General features: G+C 34.1%; 6 protein-coding genes across 10 annotated transcripts; 3 read left to right on the forward strand and 3 right to left on the reverse strand.

Annotated features, from left to right (window-relative positions):
- The first annotated feature begins 280 nt into the window (after positions 1 to 280).
- Positions 281 to 1,516, forward strand: LOC116338683 (carboxypeptidase B-like). The gene is made up of 5 exons (XM_031764094.1): positions 281 to 464; positions 573 to 754; positions 829 to 905; positions 970 to 1,146; positions 1,211 to 1,516. The coding sequence occupies exons 1-5, from the start codon at positions 281 to 283 to the stop codon at positions 1,509 to 1,511; spliced, it is 921 nt and encodes a 306-aa protein (XP_031619954.1). The 3' UTR covers positions 1,512 to 1,516.
- A 540-nt stretch (positions 1,517 to 2,056) lies between these two features.
- On the forward strand, positions 2,057 to 3,310 carry LOC116338548 (three prime repair exonuclease 2-like). Its single transcript, XM_031763889.1, has 3 exons — positions 2,057 to 2,446; positions 2,512 to 2,672; positions 2,732 to 3,310. Exons 1-3 carry the CDS (start codon positions 2,233 to 2,235, stop codon positions 3,212 to 3,214), a joined length of 858 nt encoding a protein of 285 aa, XP_031619749.1. The 5' UTR covers positions 2,057 to 2,232; the 3' UTR covers positions 3,215 to 3,310.
- A 459-nt stretch (positions 3,311 to 3,769) lies between these two features.
- On the reverse strand, positions 3,770 to 6,490 carry LOC116338684 (ionotropic receptor 75a-like). Its single transcript, XM_031764095.1, has 12 exons — positions 6,325 to 6,490; positions 6,049 to 6,272; positions 5,682 to 5,980; positions 5,585 to 5,612; positions 5,435 to 5,509; positions 5,274 to 5,370; positions 4,947 to 5,167; positions 4,593 to 4,874; positions 4,435 to 4,533; positions 4,144 to 4,319; positions 3,972 to 4,071; positions 3,770 to 3,886 (listed from the first exon to the last, which is right to left on the reverse strand). Exons 1-12 carry the CDS (start codon positions 6,488 to 6,490, stop codon positions 3,770 to 3,772), a joined length of 1,884 nt encoding a protein of 627 aa, XP_031619955.1.
- Positions 6,491 to 6,938: 448 nt separating this feature from the next.
- Positions 6,939 to 11,216, forward strand: LOC116338697 (nuclear valosin-containing protein-like). 2 transcript variants are annotated; one of them, XM_031764112.1, is made up of 9 exons: positions 6,939 to 7,289; positions 7,514 to 7,637; positions 7,713 to 7,798; positions 7,881 to 8,043; positions 8,225 to 8,691; positions 8,843 to 10,106; positions 10,180 to 10,598; positions 10,677 to 10,907; positions 10,983 to 11,216. In XM_031764112.1, the coding sequence occupies exons 1-9, from the start codon at positions 7,218 to 7,220 to the stop codon at positions 11,037 to 11,039; spliced, it is 2,883 nt and encodes a 960-aa protein (XP_031619972.1). In that variant the 5' UTR covers positions 6,939 to 7,217; the 3' UTR covers positions 11,040 to 11,216. The 2 variants fall into 2 exon arrangements, with proteins under 2 accessions (XP_031619972.1, XP_031619973.1); XM_031764113.1 differs by lacking the exons at positions 7,514 to 7,637; positions 7,713 to 7,798.
- A 140-nt stretch (positions 11,217 to 11,356) lies between these two features.
- LOC116338619 (tRNA (guanine(10)-N2)-methyltransferase homolog) lies at positions 11,357 to 13,446 on the reverse strand. The gene is made up of 8 exons (XM_031764007.1): positions 13,312 to 13,446; positions 13,166 to 13,231; positions 12,699 to 13,097; positions 12,445 to 12,634; positions 12,298 to 12,371; positions 12,078 to 12,219; positions 11,819 to 12,017; positions 11,357 to 11,753 (listed from the first exon to the last, which is right to left on the reverse strand). Exons 1-8 carry the CDS (start codon positions 13,369 to 13,371, stop codon positions 11,447 to 11,449), a joined length of 1,437 nt encoding a protein of 478 aa, XP_031619867.1. The 5' UTR covers positions 13,372 to 13,446; the 3' UTR covers positions 11,357 to 11,446.
- A 187-nt stretch (positions 13,447 to 13,633) lies between these two features.
- On the reverse strand, positions 13,634 to 14,555 carry LOC116338773. 4 transcript variants are annotated; one of them, XM_031764234.1, is made up of 3 exons: positions 14,468 to 14,555; positions 14,075 to 14,278; positions 13,634 to 13,987 (listed from the first exon to the last, which is right to left on the reverse strand). In XM_031764234.1, the coding sequence occupies exons 2-3, from the start codon at positions 14,271 to 14,273 to the stop codon at positions 13,722 to 13,724; spliced, it is 465 nt and encodes a 154-aa protein (XP_031620094.1). In that variant the 5' UTR covers positions 14,274 to 14,278; positions 14,468 to 14,555; the 3' UTR covers positions 13,634 to 13,721. The 4 variants fall into 4 exon arrangements, with proteins under 4 accessions (XP_031620094.1, XP_031620093.1, XP_031620091.1 ...); XM_031764233.1 differs by having other exon boundaries at positions 14,426 to 14,519; XM_031764231.1 differs by lacking the exon at positions 14,468 to 14,555 and adding an exon at positions 14,341 to 14,391.
- Between the last annotated feature and the right edge of the window lie 92 nt (positions 14,556 to 14,647).

Below are 14,647 nucleotides of genomic sequence, written 5' to 3' on the forward strand. Positions count from 1 at the left end.
ACAAATAAAAACTACCCGTGAATTGCATTCAATAGATTTTTGATGACAGTTTTGGAGTTTTAAATTCATGAATATTGTAAAAAAATTCTGCTATAGTTATTGCCGAACTTTGTTCAACCCTTCCGTGGTGTGGTTGATTTCGAGCCGTTGTCAGCTAAAAGTAAATTTCTATATTGAATTGACAACGGTTTTTGTTTCGTTTCTTGTCACACACACAAATTAGTCACGGTTGCAATGAAGTTGAAAGAACTGTCCTCAAACGAGTTCGATAACAGTTTCAATGGAACCTTGTGAAACAGTGCCCGATTTTCGTCAAGATTACTTAAGCCATCGTGACATAAATGATTATTTGGATTCATTGCAAGCAAAATTTCCGAAATTGGTTCGAGTGAAGACGATTGGTTACACATTTGAAAAGCGTGCACTTAAATCTATACACATATCAGTATCATCGTTGCAAGTGAATGAAATGGATTCAGTGAAGAAAGCCAAATCAGCATCGAATTGCATCCGTTCAAAATGTGTGAAAAGTTTCAGTGCAACCGTTGCCAAACAAAAAATTGATTCGAAACGAAAAATTATACTCATCGATGGCGGAATGCATGGTCGTGAATGGTGCACAATTTCAACAGCTCTCTATTGTGCCAGTCAATTAACCGAAAATTTTGACGCTAATAAAGATTTGCTAGACATCTTCGATTTTGTGATTGTACCATGTATTAATGCGGATGGTTACGAGTATTCACGTCGCTATGTTTGTTCATCTCCATGTAATTTCAAAAGAAATACTTTGCTCTTAATTTTACACTGTACTTTTTTGATTTGTAGAAAAAAATGTGGCGAAAATCCCGACGTCCAATTCATTTTTCAAGATTTATTGGAGTCGATTGCAATAGGAACTTTAGGTTAGTACAGTCATTTTACAGTCTTTTTTCCCAAACATTTTCAAATGAATCGTTTTAAATTTAGTGTGGGATGGGATGAGGCATGTCAAAAAACATCAAGTTGCACATTTCGCGGCGAAAGACCATTTTCAGAACCCGAAACAAGAATCATAAAATATCTTATGCATTCACTAAAGCCGACATTTTACTTGACACTTCATTCATTTAGCAAGTCAATAATGTTCCCATATGCATTTACAAAGTAATTATTATTTTTTTTGATTACAATGTGTGGCTTTTTTGTGATAATTTTTTTTAAATTTCAGAACATTGCCTGAAAATTGGTCAAGTCTTCGTAATTTGGCTAGAGCCGGTTATTTGGCAATTAAAAAGGAGACAGGCACGAAATTTCGCATTGGAAGCGTATCATCGTTAGTAAAAAATTCAAAATCAAGTGGCGGAGGAAGTTTAGACTATGCACATAAAACAGCAAAAATACCATTTGTCATCGTTATGGAGTTATCGGGAGGTGGATTTCAACCATCGAATACGGCCATCTATGGCATCATTTGTGAATGTTGGATTGGTATACGTGCCATGTGCTCATTTTTAAAAAACAAAACTTAATGATAACAATTTTTTTTTGCAATTACTATGATGTGTTCAATTGAATACATTCACAGCCGAATATATAGAGGGCATTTTTGTCATCTGTTTCGTATATAATTCACATATTACTGACCTTTTTCGCGAAAATAAAATTGGTTTTTTGCTTATCATATGTAGACTACATAATGTAGAAGATATTGCGATCTCTTGAAAAAAAAAATTATTCGGTTATATGATCAAGTACAATTTACACTATATACATATAAGTTCAAAAAGACAACGACTTTTATGTTAATCACATATGACCCGAGTAATTCATATGTGGACTCATTCATAATTCAATTTCTTTTATTTGTTTTGCTTTATTTCTTTGATCGAACTTAAACTCAAGCGAACTTATTTGACTGTTTTTTTTTTAATTATGATTTGTACAAAAGCAATCATTGAATGTAGACTTCAACACATTTGGAATAGAAACATATAGCTGAACCAATAGATGGCGTTCAGTGTGCGTTGTAAATAGGCCCACAGCTAAATGGCAAAAAATGTAAAATGTCATTGACTTGTAGTTGTATATAAACAAACAGTGTAGCAAAACATACACAACGAATTCTTTGTTTAATGTGTTGATGGTTTATCGATGATGCATATTCGTTATCGGTAACTTGGAAGTTACAACAAGTTGTGAAAATGTTTAATAACATAGTTTCAGTAGAAGTAGAAATTCCGAGGAGTTGATATGGCAAAAATAGAGACTTTTGTTTTTTTCGATATTGAAACAACTGGTTTGTGGTATTGTGACCCACCAAAACTAACTGAACTGGCATTCGTTGGTGTTTCAAGAGAACATTTTCTTGCTGCTTCTAAAAATGAAATACCTCGACCAATATTCAAACTCCTTTTACCGATAAATCCACGCAAATTGATTCACCCCGAATCAACTCGAATAACAGGTAAAAAGTTCCTCCTGTTCAAAATGAATTTGTTTATTTTTAAAATGTATGTTCTTTTTTGGAAGGTTTGGATAACTTTATGTTGGAGCACATTAAGGCATTTGACGGAAATACGGTTGATCTATTAAATAGTTTTTTAAATCAATTGAATAAGCCTATATGTATGGTTGCTCACAATGGAAACGGTTTCGACTTTCCTCTTCTAAGAAGGCAGCTCCAAAAATTAGTAAGAGCAATTCAATTGGATCATAGCTCAATTTCATAATTTCATGTTCTGTTTTTCAGAATCGATCATTTGATGACGATATTTTATGTGTTGATTCGCTGGCCATTTTCCGGGAGATCGATAAATGCACGATTGTAAAACAAACGGCTTTGGATGAACTCATGAATACCGATTTGCAAGCAGTTCAGAATAGAAACGAAAAAACACCATCAAAAGTGAAATCATTTGTTGTAATTCCAAAGACTCCTTATAAAAAACCAAACGCAGCAAGAGAACTGTTTGCATCAGAAGGTAACAGTCCGAGTACATCGTCTGATGCAAATATAACGAATAAAACTTCCAAATGCAGTTCATCTACTCGAATTTCCTATAAACTAACCGAAATATATGAAAGACTGCATGAACGAAGGCCAAACATAGCACACAATGCCGAAGCAGATACAATTCATCTACTGCAATGTGCAATCGCTTTGAAAGATGAATTTGTATTAATCGCCGATGAATTGGCTACTAAGTTTGCCGATTCAAAATTCAGGATATAATTTGTTCAAACGAATTTGTTTGCATTTTAAACATATTTTGCATGTTTTTTTTATTTGTCCCATTAAAAACTATTTTTAGATAACATTAATATGAAATTCAATAAAGCCTTTAGAAGAAAAATGAATAGAATATTGGTTTAGTTAGAAATAAGGTAATTTGTAAGACACCTTGGATTTCCGTGCCTTGCATAACGACAATACGACTTTTGAAAACTTTGCAAATTGTGTGCAGTGCAAAATTAATGTGAAGTTCTAGAAATCTATATCAATTTTTTCCCAAGTTCAACTTTAGGGCAGACTAAATCGAATACACCAATTTCTGGATTTTGAACACTTGACTTGTAATAAAATCAAATTAAATTTCCGCTTCCCAAACGAATCAAAATGTGTGATCATTAAATGCGATTTTACCTAATATCATTGAAGAAAAACACTCAAAATAAACATGGTGCTCAACCGAGAAAATAGATGGCGTCCAAATAGACTAGAAACTCAGATTTTTTTTCAAGTGATTTGTATCAAAGTACATTTTGATTCAAACGATGTCTTTTAACGTTAGTTTCCTTTTTCCTTAATGGATTTTATGAAAAACTCAACCCCAAGTACCATGAGTGCCATCAAGTAACCCCACAGCAATACCAATAAAGCTGGTTTCGTATCGACTAAACTTGCCTAAAGTAGCAATGGCAAAGTATGGCACTTTTATGTGTCGTAAGCAAAATGCAAATTTTAAAACCAAATACTGATTGAAACTTGCCGTAATGAAATTTCCGCCAGTACCTGTGCATCTCGGTTTTTTTGTATACATTCGCGTATTTTCCCGTTCAGTTATTCCATGCTCATGCATTCGCATCAATCTGAAATCAATTTTATTTCATAACAATGTGCTTGCCAACGTATAAAAACAACGTATATCCATTGATTTCTACCCAATTTTAAATAATTCTTTGTACGATGAATTTTTTTTGATGGCATACCACGGATCTGTAACCTGGAGATAGGCGATTTCAATTAATCCACATTTTTCATCCTCAAAAAATGTTTCACTCATCACTTTATAGCCAAGCGAAAGCTCCATATGGAATGCGAATAATCCTTGCCTTACCTGAAACGATTGCAAAACGTTTAGCAAAACGTGAGCTTTGTAAATAATAGTTCTGAACTAAATTAACAGTTGATAAAGGAGAGAAAAAGTTGAAAAAAAACGACATATTTCTTACTCTTTGTACGCCTTCTTCCAAACTCATAAAATTATCTTGTCCATTTTTCTTCAGCACCTTTTCCGTGTATATTTTCTTGCGCATTGACTCTTCGGCATGCTAAAAAAAGCGAGAAACTTCCATTGACTAATGTTAACTCAGGTAGTTATTTCAATTACCGAGAAATAGTAACGATTGAAGACAGTATCGTCGACACCTATATCCAGCCGTGATTCATACAAATCTTTTAGTGTTTTGATTTTGGTTGAAGGTGACTGCAATAAAGCCACAATATTTGCCGAATAGCTTGTGTACAAAAACATTAAAATGGTAAATGCAACGGCCAATATAATTCGACCAGCAACCGATCGTGGAATAGCAGCCGATCCCTGTTGACACGCTGCTCCGAAAATTACAAAAAATATATCACTAACTGAAGGTCGTAAATCGGAAGAGGAATCCTTCTGTAATATCGTGATACTTTTGCATTGAAAATTGTAACACTTGTGATTTTTTGTTCAAGCTTCACTTACCGCATCCATGCCATTCGATACGTATTTCCATTCGATGAAAACAGATATGATCAAAAATATCGCGGTTACAATAACCAGAACAATGAGACAATACCAAACAAAATCATCGAATGGCAGTAAAAATACATTATCAGTATAGGATAATTTCGGCGATCGGAGTATGAAGCGAGAACCGGTTCTAGTAGGAGATGCAATATATTGAATAATTGGAACTCTCTCCACTAAAACAATTTTACGCACCATCGATGCGAAAGTACACATAGAGAATAAAAATGCATATACAATCAATGAATGTTTTTTTTTAATGAATGGTATCCATTTAATTACCGGTCATGAATAAAGGCGATGCTCCTAATTCAACTTCTTGACGCACTAATTGTCCAACCATTCCACTCCATTCTTCAGTTTTATCATCTTTGTAGCCCTAGAGGAAAATCACAAAGGAAGTAATTAATAATAGAAAAATACTAACAAGTAGTAGAACTTACCCATGACGACACTATTAAATATTCAGCCGTTGCATTTAGGTATGACATCAGAAATTGCGTTAGAATATAATTAACCTTCGTAAAGTAGACGAAAAAAAAATCAATAACAGTTTACCCTAGTTTTTTATTATCTCAATTAATTTTGTGTACCTTCGATAATGGATCAGTTTGAGTTTCGCTTTAGAAAGAAAGAAATGTAAATCATCAAACAATCGTTCATGTTTGTAATTGTAAAATACGACTTTACCGATAGTCGGTTAGATGATTTAACGTATCGTTATTCGTAACAACCATGGACGCTTTCAAACGTAAACCAAACAAATTTTGTCGTCTTCGTGAGGATATGGTCGTACGGCGATAGTCAATGAATAGACCATTGATGATCTCACCAAATTCTTCGATAATTAATGGCATCAACACATCAGTTCGATACAATTGTTGTACAACAATTTTTTCGAAGATATTTTGTGATTTCACATAATACACTTCGCTTGTGATTAAAATCGGCAAATTCCGTGAAACAGACCAGAATGCTTCTTCTGTCTCCTAACGAATAGCAAAAAATAAAATAATTTTCAATAATTAAAAACTGGTGCCGAAGGAACTGTACACACTATGGACATCTGCATATCAAATATGATCCAAAAATAATTTATCCATTTCTCCTTTGCACTCAGTAGAATTGTATCAGCTCCATTACATTGAAAATCGATCAATATAAATTCATGCTGTTCTTTGGTCGAGTCCCGTGACACATTTATGAAATCAGTTTGTGTGATGACGATTTGATAACTTTCGTTGGCATTATTGATGCTCGTGTAGAAACGAAATGAAAAGTCTATTTTAATTCAAAATGAAGATATTGCAAAATTCAGAATTGTTGCAATTACCCGAAGGCCAACAAGCCATCACTGTTAAACGACCCGGTTTACCAATCGCTTCCAATAAGACTCTGACCGAATTGGCTAATATCTTCGCTTGATCATTGTGTGAGGAAAAAATTCCAATGCTGAATGAAATAAATAACAAATATTTAAGAACACTGTTGCTCAACATGTTTTGTGTTTGGTAGATTTCTAAACTTTGATTGAAACAAAATGGATTTCAATCTTTTTATACTGCATGCTGCGTCACATTTCAAAGCAAATAAATTGAATAAATAAAATTTATTCGTACTATTTGACGGATTGGATTTAATTTCATAATCAAACAAGACATTGATTTATTCAATGATCTAGTGCAATTTTCAAATTTAATATATTGTTTGCATTTCAATTTTATAAAATCGCGCTCATGCATTCGAAATAATTGTTTACTTTTCGAATACGAAATGAAATCATGTTGGAATGGATACGAAGGACAGCGTTTATTGTTGTGCGTATATAAAAGCCTATTCGATGGAGACGGCGACATAAAACTAATACCAAATTGACATACGAAAAACACAATTCTCACCAAATATGAATGTCATCGATTTCATGAAAAATATGGCGCTTTAGCACAAAGTTAATAACATCAATTGTACGGCAAACAATCGCAACGATTTCAAATTAAAATCCGAAAATCATTCAATTTAATATTGTACCAAATCCGAAAAGTTGCCGGATTTTATGCGAAATGCTAGATAAATCTGTTCAGATGTTGTATTAAGTTGTAAATTTGATAAATAACAAAATTTTATTTGGTTAAATTAACGTGCATCAGTTTATATTCACAACGGGAAAACAATCAACGACGATTATTTGTTTTGGAACAATAACGAATAATTTATTGACACCAAAAAATGGATCCACGACGCCAAATGCCAAAATCAATATCCATTTCGGATCCTTTGATCATTCCACGTGTAAAACAGGTACGTTAATTTCATTTCACGCTAACAAATATTCTTTGGATATGTTTGCGTCGGTTTTTACAATGCCCATCGTATATACGGTTAAATTTTTTTTGTTGAGGTTATGCAAACATATTTACGTAGCCCCAGAGAGTAAAACGAAATGTAAATGATACAATGCCAAAATGTTACAATATGTTGACGATTCAATCAATTAATTTGAGTTAAATTTTTATGTAATTCAGTATTTAGAGGAAAATGTCCATCAAACGTATGTAGATGTTGGTGTTATGGCACGTCATTTACAAGAAAAATACCGCGAATATGGACGTCGAAAAAGTCAACCGTTTCGATTTTTAGTTGATCAAGGTAAAATTAAGTTTAAAACGATTTGTTGAATAATGCATCTGAGCATCTGTAAAATAATTTTATGGTTTTGTTTAGCTTACAAAACAGTGTTGCACAGTTATGGTTTGGACAGTAATCCATCCACAGAAGAAGAAGAAAATTCAGATTTGGAGCTCATGGAGGTACATAGATATGTTTGGATATTGAATTTGAATTGTATCGTTTGCTTTTTAATTAATTTTTTTTTTTTTGCTTATATTATAGGATCAGCCGACGCAAAGTAATCATATGAACAATATGCTAAATGACATGTATCGTGCGAATACGAATGAATCACGAACACCGACCACACAAAATGAATTTCCCATCGACATAAGCAGCGACGAAAGTGATGTCGAAGACTCACTTCCGAAGAACACAAATAACGGTACGTACGCACGTAATGGCATCCGGTTAAGAAAATATACACACATACACTTATATATTCGCAATTTAGAGTACATAATGGCGTTCATTAAAGCGTTATGTCAAATAAACCAATTTTTTTTTATATTTTTTGGGACAATTTTAAGTTTTTTTTTTTTTTTTTTTTTTTTTTCAAAAAAAAGGTCATTCGTCCAAGGAATTTCCAAAAATCCCAAAGGATATTGTACTCGGATCGATAACAAAAAGTACAGCGGCAGCAGAAACATTGGCTGGTATTCGAGAAGAGAGTTTGAAATCAAAAAGTGCCCTATCGGTGACAGCGCCATCGACAGCATTGTCCCCAGTTACAATAACGAAAAAACGGAAGCTTGAAGCAATTTCATTTGACACCGGAACGGATCGAAACTGGCAACCACCAAGTCGGCAAATTTCGAAAAAATTCAAAAAAGAATTTCCCGCCAAAAAATCCGAATACACATTTGAAAGCATCGGTGGTGTTAATAAAATACTCAAGGAGCTATGTGAATTACTGCTGCATATCAACAATCCGGACATTTACAAATGTATTGGACTTCCCGCTCCACATGGTTTCTTATTATTTGGACCACCCGGATCTGGCAAAACATTACTCGCTGAAGCTATTGCTGGGGTAAATTTTTTTTTATTTACTCGTTAACTGTTACAATTGTTTCGTAGCATTTTTTTTTCATGGAATTGAAACAATTTGAAGCGTAACAAAAACGATGTTATACAAACACTGAATTCAATCTCATAAATGACATTTTGATTTTTTGTTGCAGCAACTAAAAGTTGACATAATTCAAGTAGCTGGCACAGAGCTTGTGTCCGGCGTGTCTGGTGAATCCGAAGAACGAATTCGTGAATTATTCGAACAAGCAGCAATGTGTTCTCCATGTGTGCTGTTCATTGATGAAATCGATAGCATCACATCAGATCGAAAACATGCATCAAAAGACATGGAACGTCGCATTGTGGCACAGTTGATATCATGCTTGGATGATTTACCGAAAATGCCTGGAGGTGAACAAGTTGTTGTAATTGGAGCAACAAATAATGCAGACGGTTTGGATCCAGGATTGCGACGAGTTGGTCGTTTTGATCAGGAAATTTGTTTAGGTATACCAGATCGTGATGCACGCTGCGAAATTTTACGGATTATTTGTCGAAATCTTCGACTGGAATCATTCTTTGACTACGATCTGATTGCATCGTTGACACCCGGTTTTGTTGGTGCTGATCTTCTGGCATTGGCAACACGAGCCGGATTACTAGCCGTCAAGAAGGTGTTACATGACAAACAAGATCAAGCTCTGAAAGGTAATAAAGTAAATAAGCCAAATCCAGCCGTCACAGCTGAATTAAATCTTGATATGCATGACGAAATAAATGAAGATGGAATGTTCATGCAAATTGACCATGAATCACCACAAAAGAGTGATGAAGACTTGAATATTTCGCCACAACAAAAAGCTGAAAATCAAGAAAATCAAAATAAAAAAGATGTACCTGAAGCAAATACAGAATCATCTGAAAATCAAACCGAATCATCGCCCAAAATCGATGAAACAAATATAAAAACCGATGAAATCGCTAAAAATGTTGATGATTCAAAGCCGAATGACACAGAAGTCAGTCCAACGGTTAAAGCAAGCGGAAGCACTGATATTTTAATTGTTACTGAAACAAGTACAAATGAAACGCTTGGTGAGGCGTTACTTAAAAATGACACCATCAAAGATCGAATGGGTCTCGATGTTATGTTTAAATGGCTTAGCCATCAAGAAAATCTAGTTACCCCAGAAGATTTGAATGACTTATATATAACAGTAGATAATTTCAAAGAAGCCGTTAAATTGATTCAACCGTCCGCCAAACGTGAAGGTTTTATCACTGTACCAGATGTGACATGGGATGACATTGGTTCACTTCGAGACATACGCGAAGAATTAAATCTGGCTATTATGGCACCGGTCAAATTTCCAAATCGTCTCAAAGTATTGGGTATTAATGCACCATCTGGCGTTCTTCTCTGTGGTCCACCGGGTAAGAAAATGACAACATTTCCAATTTCCAATTTGATAAGTAAATCAAATGATCAATTCTCTGTTTCCAATAGGATGTGGTAAAACATTGTTGGCGAAGGCAATTGCCAATGAAGCCGGTATAAATTTCATCTCGGTTAAAGGTCCCGAATTATTGAACATGTATGTGGGAGAGAGTGAACGTGCGGTACGGCAATGTTTCCAGCGTGGTCGTAATTCAGCACCGTGCGTAATATTTTTCGATGAATTTGATGCATTGTGTCCGAAACGAGGTGGTTCAAATGACAGCCAAGCTGGTACACGTGTCGTTAATCAATTGCTCACTGAAATGGATGGCGTTGAAGAGCGTAAAGGCGTTTTCATAATGGCCGCCTCAAATCGTCCCGATATGATTGATCCAGCCGTTCTTCGACCGGGACGTCTTGATAAAATTCTTTATGTTGGTCTACCGCAGAAGCAAGACCGATTGGAAATTCTTCAAGCTCAGACAAAAGTATGTTCAAAATTGTATTATGTATTTGTATGTGTTATTCATTTGAATCAAACTTTTCGTCTGAAATGAATATTGTAGCAAGGAAAACAACCAGTTTTAGCAGCCGATGTTGATTTGGAGGAACTTGCTGAACTCACAGACTCATTCACAGGCGCTGATCTTGCCGGGCTTGTACGACAAGCATCTTTACAGGCACTTCGGGATACACTCAAAATTGAAACAACACCCGAATCGGAAATCGACTTAAGTGTACACAAACAACACTTTTTAATGGCCTTGCAAAATTTGCGTCCATCAGTTTCAACAGAGGTACACATCAATTCACATAGTGTGTTTTTTTACCAAAGTTCATTTAATGAAGAAACAATTATTTATTTTCTACAGGATAAAGTTCAATATGAAGCGCTGCGATTGAAATATGCATCTCCATCGAAGAAATAGAACAAACAATACATTCAGTACGAAATACATAAATCACATCAAAGGACACAGCGAAACCATCATATATCACTCAAAATGGACGTATTTTACAGCAAAAAAAAAATTCTCTCTTTTTTAAAAAAAAACAATCATTTTTCTGTTATTATGTGCCTGAACAAACACATTCACACTCATAAAACAAGCAATGTATTTTAAATACGCTGAAAATAAAACATTTTAAATACAACGTAAAATTGGTTGTTTGACAATTGAAATTTACAGCAACGCTGAACGGTATTTCAAATATGTAAAAATGATGTAGATTGAAAGAAGTAAACTTGAAACGCTTTTTCTTATTTATTTACAAATAAAAATTCATTATATTTAATTATTTTCAATTTTGCAAGTGTATCAACATCAATTTCAAGTTATTGGCTTTGTTGGTCGTTCTCAATGATTACTTTGCCACGTTTGATTGCTTCCTGTCGAAGCATGTCCCTCAATTCGAGGCGTTGTATTCGTTTTTCTTGCCTTTCCATGTCGTCAAATGCAAAAAACCGATGCCGAAAATCGTCTTTAATTTGATCTATGTTTTCCAAATGGTCTTCGTCAGGTTCGGCAATTTTTTCGTAAGTTAATAATCGTCGTGCGCATATGGAGCTAAGCGTTTGCTCTGAATTGGCAATTAATCGTAGGCAATTCGACTTTGGTATACAACTCTCCGAATAATCGCTCCTGTCAATAAAATGGAAATATTTTCTATTAATCTTAAAACGTTAGAAAGCATATCAACCACGTACTTATAAATGGGAATCCAACAAACTAATCGCCCACCGATTCGTAAATGTTTGGCAGCAAAATCCAATAAGTCTTTGTACAAATTCGATAATTGATAGGGTGAAGTTGATGGATAGTGAACTGGATCAACAGAGTCTGGTCGTAACGGACGTCTAACTTTTGTTTCGATTTTTTCTCTAGCTTCTCGAATTCCATATGGAGCTAGAAATAGTTTTGTTTTACGTAAACATTTCTTCTACATGTTAGTTTCGATTAACTTACGATCCGTGATGATGCTATCCAATTGAACGATTTTGTCGTGCCATATGGAATTGGAAAAGTCAGAAACAAGAACATCCAAATAGAGATGGTCACAATTATATTGCTTTAAGTTCGCCAGAATAGATTCGTCTTCATCACGTGTCTGAAAAATGTTGTTTTTTTTTTTAATTTAGAAATGCGCTAAAATTGAGATTGGTTGAGAATATTTTTGGCTATTCACCTTTTGTGATACTCTTGATGGTTTTGTTTTTCCATGAAGCATAAGATAATCAATATCGGTGCCCATTACATATCCTAAAAAAGTAGAGTGATTTTTTGCAAATGAAAATATTGGATAGTATGTAATTTATTTGATAATCAAACTAACCGCCACATTTAGCTGCAGCAATCAACAGAGAACCGGTTCCAACAAATGGATCAAATACAATATCGCCTCGTTTAACTTGTGCCTGATTTGCCATGAGTAAACTTAACGTTGGTTCCATTGATGTATTACCAATGAATTTTCTTGTTTTCAATGATATTTCGTGGATTAATGATCGATTTCCATCTGCGACCTTAATACAACCGAATACAAAAGTATTATTTCAAGACGCAATATATGAACATTGTTTTCCTTACCCATTTACCAAAATAGATGTTATATGGTTCGGCTGGTGCATTATTCGGATCCAGTCCATAAAATTCAATGTAACAACATTCAAAATCTGGATTTTTCAGTTTTACATCACCCTCGAATGGTAAATAATCAAGAGTTTCGATTTTATCGACTTTCATCTTATGTTGAATGGTTTTACTGTATGTTTCCACGGTAATTCGAAATGAACTTTTACATAATTGCTGAAAATTTGCATCTTCTTTATTTTTGGCGACAAAATCCCTGAGATCCTTGTGGAATGATTCATAATTGGATGCGCTCGACCAATGCTCAAGAATACAACGAATTGACACGGAACGGGAAACCAATTGTCGGGCACATTCAATACTGGGTAGGTCAATAGTTTGGAATGGCTGCTCTATCTAAATAATATAAAAGAATATCACTTATTAAATAATTGCTATTTATATAGAGCCGATTAAATTTCAACCTCTTCGCAAATGTTTGGCGGTAGCCTGTGTGGAATTTGGTACAAATTCAAAAGCGATTGCAACTCCTGAAAAATAATAATAATATCAAAATGTTGGACTATCTATCTTGAGATATTTTCAATGTAAATTATTATTGTCTATTTACTGCATATCGAAAATTGACATGTTGTTGTGCGAACCACAAAATGTATTTTTTCCATTCCATTTTAAACGCGAATCAACGAGATACTGTTTGAATAAAGAAATAATGTGTTGTTGACAGACAGAATGTCAAAACCAAATTCTTCCATCCATGTGTGCTTTTTTGAGGTTATGTTATATCGTTTGTTGTTTGACGAGAAAGAAATAAACATTTCTGTTTCTTAATAATTTCAAAACAATTGAATTTTAAAAATGGAATTTTCGTATATATTTTTATTTTAAAATATCAATCGCAAACACATAAGATACATTCAAAGTAAATAGTCCGTTTTTTATTTAAAATCTGCGCTCAGTTTTGAATTTTGTTCGTTAAGTTAAAAAAAATAAATAAATTATATTATATAAATTATAATATCAAGAATCATGAATTTTATTATCTTTTTTTTTTGTGGACTCTGATCCATGATAATCGTCCGAGTGTTTTTGGAATTCATCTTTCGGACATATTTCTTCGCAAATGGGACACTCGTAGTTGCGACACGATTTTACAAGCTCCGAAAGTCTTTCATCCAATAATTCATCGGGAAGCCGACATTTTTTCGGAGCTTGTTCTGTTTCGTCCGAACTGGACAATCTTCTTTTTTGATTCGGGTTTTCACTGGTGTCACTTGACCTATTTTCTGTAAAAAGTCAATCAATCAATCAATATTTGAAGATTCATATTCAGAAACGTGTCTGCATGTGTAATGAAAATCGCTTGCTCTTACCTGGTTCAGTTTCCGTATTATTTACATTGGTATTTTGGATATGTGTGTCCATGTTATCTGGTTGACTACGAGTCAAGGGAACATTCATAGTCACTTGTTTAGCTATCTCGTTCTCTAATGTCTTTCTTATTGTTTGTTCGATTACTTCAATCTCGTTCATCTCGCCAATGGCCTTTAAAATTGCTTCACCTAATATCATTTTTACTGTATACAAGAAGAAAATAATCGTAAAATGTCTTAATCCAAACAAACCGATGAGAACGCACCGATTGTAATTTGTTTTCACGCGACAAAATATTATTTAATTTTCTTTTTCCAATCAAATTCAAATAGATTGATATTTATATTCACATTTGATTTTTTATTGAACAGAAAAAAAATTCTTCTTTTCACTAAAATTGTACTTGCGATGCTGTAAAAGTTATTTGGCTTCGAACGATTGTTTGTTAAATGAAGTTGCACAATGCGGTGTGTTAAAGAGAAACACCAGCATGATTAACGGTGTTTATGTATTTTCGCATAGCATACAATTGAATGGGTAAGAATAATCATGAGCTCCAAACATTCTTTAAA

Source organism: Contarinia nasturtii, unplaced genomic scaffold (genome assembly GCF_009176525.2).
Source record: "Contarinia nasturtii isolate CC-2019 unplaced genomic scaffold, AAFC_CNas_1.1 Cnas_scaffold_414, whole genome shotgun sequence".
Taxonomy (NCBI): domain Eukaryota; kingdom Metazoa; phylum Arthropoda; class Insecta; order Diptera; family Cecidomyiidae; genus Contarinia; species Contarinia nasturtii.

Excerpts from the sequence above, each read along its gene's own strand:
- LOC116338548 (XM_031763889.1), top strand. The coding sequence starts at position 2,233 with ATGGCAAAAATAGAGACTTTTGTTTTTTTCGATATTGAAACAACTGGT. Across the intron at positions 2,447-2,511 it reads CGAATCAACTCGAATAACAG|GTTTGGATAACTTTATGTTG; the intron begins GTAAAAAGTTCC and ends CTTTTTTGGAAG. Across the intron at positions 2,673-2,731 it reads GAAGGCAGCTCCAAAAATTA|AATCGATCATTTGATGACGA; the intron begins GTAAGAGCAATT and ends TCTGTTTTTCAG.
- LOC116338697 (XM_031764112.1), top strand. The coding sequence starts at position 7,218 with ATGGATCCACGACGCCAAATGCCAAAATCAATATCCATTTCGGATCCT. Across the intron at positions 7,638-7,712 it reads TCGATTTTTAGTTGATCAAG|CTTACAAAACAGTGTTGCAC; the intron begins GTAAAATTAAGT and ends GGTTTTGTTTAG. Across the intron at positions 8,692-8,842 it reads TCGCTGAAGCTATTGCTGGG|CAACTAAAAGTTGACATAAT; the intron begins GTAAATTTTTTT and ends TTTTTGTTGCAG.
- LOC116338619 (XM_031764007.1), bottom strand. The coding sequence starts at position 13,371 with ATGGAATGGAAAAAATACATTTTGTGGTTCGCACAACAACATGTCAAT. Across the intron at positions 12,372-12,444 it reads TGCTGCAGCTAAATGTGGCG|GATATGTAATGGGCACCGAT; the intron begins GTTAGTTTGATT and ends CTACTTTTTTAG. Across the intron at positions 12,220-12,297 it reads CATCAAGAGTATCACAAAAG|ACACGTGATGAAGACGAATC; the intron begins GTGAATAGCCAA and ends AACATTTTTCAG.
- LOC116338773 (XM_031764234.1), bottom strand. The coding sequence starts at position 14,273 with ATGATATTAGGTGAAGCAATTTTAAAGGCCATTGGCGAGATGAACGAG. Across the intron at positions 13,988-14,074 it reads TAATACGGAAACTGAACCAG|AAAATAGGTCAAGTGACACC; the intron begins GTAAGAGCAAGC and ends GACTTTTTACAG.
- LOC116338683 (XM_031764094.1), top strand. The coding sequence starts at position 281 with ATGGAACCTTGTGAAACAGTGCCCGATTTTCGTCAAGATTACTTAAGC. Across the intron at positions 755-828 it reads ACGAGTATTCACGTCGCTAT|AAAAAAATGTGGCGAAAATC; the intron begins GTTTGTTCATCT and ends TTTGATTTGTAG. Across the intron at positions 906-969 it reads GATTGCAATAGGAACTTTAG|TGTGGGATGGGATGAGGCAT; the intron begins GTTAGTACAGTC and ends TTTTAAATTTAG.
- LOC116338684 (XM_031764095.1), bottom strand. The coding sequence starts at position 6,490 with ATGTTGAGCAACAGTGTTCTTAAATATTTGTTATTTATTTCATTCAGC. Across the intron at positions 5,168-5,273 it reads ATCGCCTTTATTCATGACCG|TGGAGAGAGTTCCAATTATT; the intron begins GTAATTAAATGG and ends AAATTGTTTTAG. Across the intron at positions 4,534-4,592 it reads TCAATCGTTACTATTTCTCG|CATGCCGAAGAGTCAATGCG; the intron begins GTAATTGAAATA and ends CGCTTTTTTTAG.